At 45.9% G+C, this 3,462-nt stretch overlaps 1 protein-coding gene across 1 annotated transcript in view; it reads left to right on the top strand.

The window, feature by feature from the left end:
• TG (thyroglobulin) overlaps window positions 1–3,462 on the top strand; it is a 256,235-nt gene that overhangs the window by 237,789 nt on the left and 14,984 nt on the right. The window contains 1 exon segment of the mRNA XM_019651274.1: window positions 2,667–2,679. Within this exon segment, the coding sequence (XP_019506819.1) occupies window positions 2,667–2,679 (13 nt within the window).

Here is a 3,462-nt window from a genome sequence, read left to right as displayed (position 1 = left end):
AATGGAAAGCAAGAAGGTAGTATTTTATCTGAGTATGATGGGAAGGCATTGGAGATTCTTAAGACATTATACAGAATGCACATTGGTCTTTTCTTTCACACTCAAAACACAGCTCACTAAAAGCCACATTTTTTTTTTTTTGGTTTGTTTGTTTGGTTGTTTTTTTTTTTTTACTAGAATATAGAATAGAAACCCTGTTATCCCATGTGATGATCAGTTAGCTAATTAGAAAACCCAATCCAAATGGGACCTCATGAAAAAGGAATAAGATAGGCATATACCTCAAACATTTTACCTTAACGCTAAGCATGTAAACATGCGTTCACTTGCCATTCTTTCAGCGGAGGGTCAAAGGCCTGAGTAGGTTAGTGCCATTGGGAGCACTCCCTTTGAATTTCTTACAAAACCATAAACACAAGGCATGCTCTGTGATTTCCAGTTCTGGTGTCTTAAAAGTGGGGCATCCACATGCTATGTAATTAAGCTCTATAATTACAATGACAAACACAACGGGCATAAACAGGTTAGAGATAAACACAGTTGGCTCTGGGTAAACACATAACTTCCTGGTGAGAATAGATACGTTGAGCCAGGAAAGCACAGCCTTTTCTGAGCAACGGTTGTTAGGCTTCACATCGGGAAGAAGACGTCCAGGTCCATCCAGCAAGTCCACTGAAAGCCTCGACGGCACTGCCAAACAGTAGATCATCCAACTCTGCTAGGCTTTAGGGAATTATGGAAATACGACAAGTACTTCATTTGGGGCCGGGGTAGGATTGTATCATTTAAAGTAAATTGGGAGCTCATATTTAAAAAATTACGTAGTGAATCTTTTATAGAACACAGCCATTTGTAAAGCATATAATGACTTCACCATGAACTCATAGGTGAGAGTCTAGAATTTTTGCATGTTTCTTGTGTCCAAAGACAAGCACACTAACAGGCTTCTTCTTCTTTTTTTAAAAAAAGATTTTATTGGGGAATTTGGGGAAGGGAACAGTGCTCGGGAATTGGGGAAGGGGACCCGCCAAGTTGTTGTTCTTCAATCTTCGTTGTGGAGGGCGCCAGTCACCATCTGGCTTCCCGTCGCCAGCTCGTGGCCTCTAAGCTCAAGGTGCTGTGTTCAATCTTAGTTGCGGGTGGGCATAGCCACCATCCCATGCGGGAGTCGAACCAGCAGCCTTGTTGTTAAGAGCGCATGCTCTATCCACTGAGCCATCTGGGCAGCAGCTCAGCTCAAGGTGCCGAGTTCAGTTTTAGTTGCAGGAGGGCGTAGCCACCATCAGAGACAACCTTGTTNTCAATGACATGGGACTTGTCACTTAACCTCTAGAAGCCCCAGGATTATCACCTGAAAAATGGGTATAGTAGTGACAGCCACTTTATTTCATAGTATTGTAGGAAGGGCAAGTAAGATAAAAGACACAAACGGCACCTTGGAATTGCAGTATTGGTTATTAATAGATTAACCTGGTTGGGGAGGTGGCTTCTTTATTCATCCTACATTTTATGCCCTGAAACCTAAGCACTCAACTTAAGAAAATGACTTTCCAAAGTATAAAAGAGGTTTTTTTGGGGGAGGCAACCAAAGAAGCATTTTGTTTACCCCTAATTCATATACCTTCCTTACTTCCAAAATAGGTTCAATGAACCTTATAATAAGTCTCTGATGCAATAAAATTATCAAAACGCAAAAGAGAAATAAGGTACAAGAAAAGGAGAACCCACAGTAAGGGAAGTGTGACTAATGGGTACAGACGGTAGGCCTGCCTTTCCCAGAAGCCAAGGAAAAGATTAAAAGATAAAGCAGTCAAGAACAAAGGCTGGGTTCAAAGCGTCACCAGTTAAGCAAAGGAACAGAGAAGATAAGCGGCACAGGCCTCCTGTCAGCATCTCCAGGTCACAGAAGGTCAGGGGTGTCAGGGCCCCAAAGTGCCAGAATCGGGTTGCTTGATTTTATCAGAGAGCGGGACCCAGGCTGCCACATGGAGCCAGGGAGTCACTCACACACGGCCGTGGTCTGTTTTAGGGGCAATGGGTGTAAGAATGCCGACTTTAAACCCGGAGGTCAAGCTCCACCACCCACCAGCTCCTTTGCCTCTCTCACGCTCGGTACCCTCACCTACCAAAGCAGGCTAATAGTTCCCCCTCCCTGTTGGCATTTGTGATACCTGAGACAAATAAATCATCAAGCTCACGACAGGGCTTTTGCCTGCGTTCATTTGCAAGGGCACTAAGTTGACATGCCTGATTGCTCATTGTCACGGGCACCATCCCTATAGCAGCTGAGCAATGGCCACCTGAAGACGCCAGGCCCTGACTCCTGGAACCTGTGTTACCTTGTAGGGAAAAGGGGGTTGCAGGTGTGATTCAATTCAGGATCTGGACATTGGAAAACTACCTGGGATGCAGGGGAGGGGGCTAAATGCAATCACAGGTGTCCTTATAAGACGGAAATTTGACACGCATTGAAGAGAAGGCCATGCAGCCACAGCGGCAGAAATTGGAGTGATGTACGTGCAGGGGACAACCTCCCGGCATCCACCAGAGCTGAAAGAGCAAGACATGCCTTTTCCCCTGAGACTCCGGAGGGAACATGGCTCTGCCCCACTTTGCCTTCGGTCCGATGAAGCTGAGTTTAGACTCCTGGCCTCCAGCACCGTGAGGTGGCAGATATCTGTTGCTCTAAGCCACCAGGTTTGTGGTAATTTGTCGCAAGAGCCACAAGAAACTCGTACAGTCCCCAAGACATTCTAGTTTTCCTAAACACCCATTATTTACCTGGTTTCCCCCTGATGATTCCATTTATTATAGCACTACGCAAAATGCCCAGAATCTTGGTGAGGTCAGCAGGGTTGAAAGGGTAATTTCTGTTTTACAGATGAAGAGTCTGAGGTTCAGGGAGTTCCACACAATTTTCCCAAGGACGAGCAGTGTCTGACCCATAGCTAATTATAGAGCGTGGACCTACCCATCGCTTCTCTGAGCCCTGAGACATCTTTTTCCACCAAAACACGTGGTCTCTCTGCTTAGAGCAATTTATAATTTTAACCTGGTCCTTTTCCTAGATTCAAGCCACTGCCTCGAGGTTGTGGGAAGGGAAACAGATGGCAGACTAGGGTTCTGGGAAGAAGGCATTCCCGAGAGAAGGAAGGAGGAAGACAGCTGAGGGTTTGGGCAGAGATGAAAGGAGCCCTCGTAACCCAGTGGCCACCCACATCCAGAGAAGGCCTTCGCAGAGCAAGCGTTGGCTGTGCTTTTCGAATTCCAGGCTCTCAGGAACACATGCCCAGGGCGCAAGCGCTTCAGTCGAGCTCTCTCCCTACCTCCCTTTTCAGGCAGAGATTATGACCATTGGGGGCATCCCTCCTGCAGCAAGTTCATCAAAAGCCATACAAATGCGTGCACACCTTTGGACTCCAAAATTTACAGTGGCGAGATTATATATATATATATATATAT

The sequence above is a fragment of the Hipposideros armiger genome, unplaced genomic scaffold (assembly GCF_001890085.2).
Source record: "Hipposideros armiger isolate ML-2016 unplaced genomic scaffold, ASM189008v1 scaffold_157, whole genome shotgun sequence".
NCBI classification, from domain to species: domain Eukaryota; kingdom Metazoa; phylum Chordata; class Mammalia; order Chiroptera; family Hipposideridae; genus Hipposideros; species Hipposideros armiger.
This window is presented reverse-complemented; position numbering and strand designations above follow the sequence as displayed.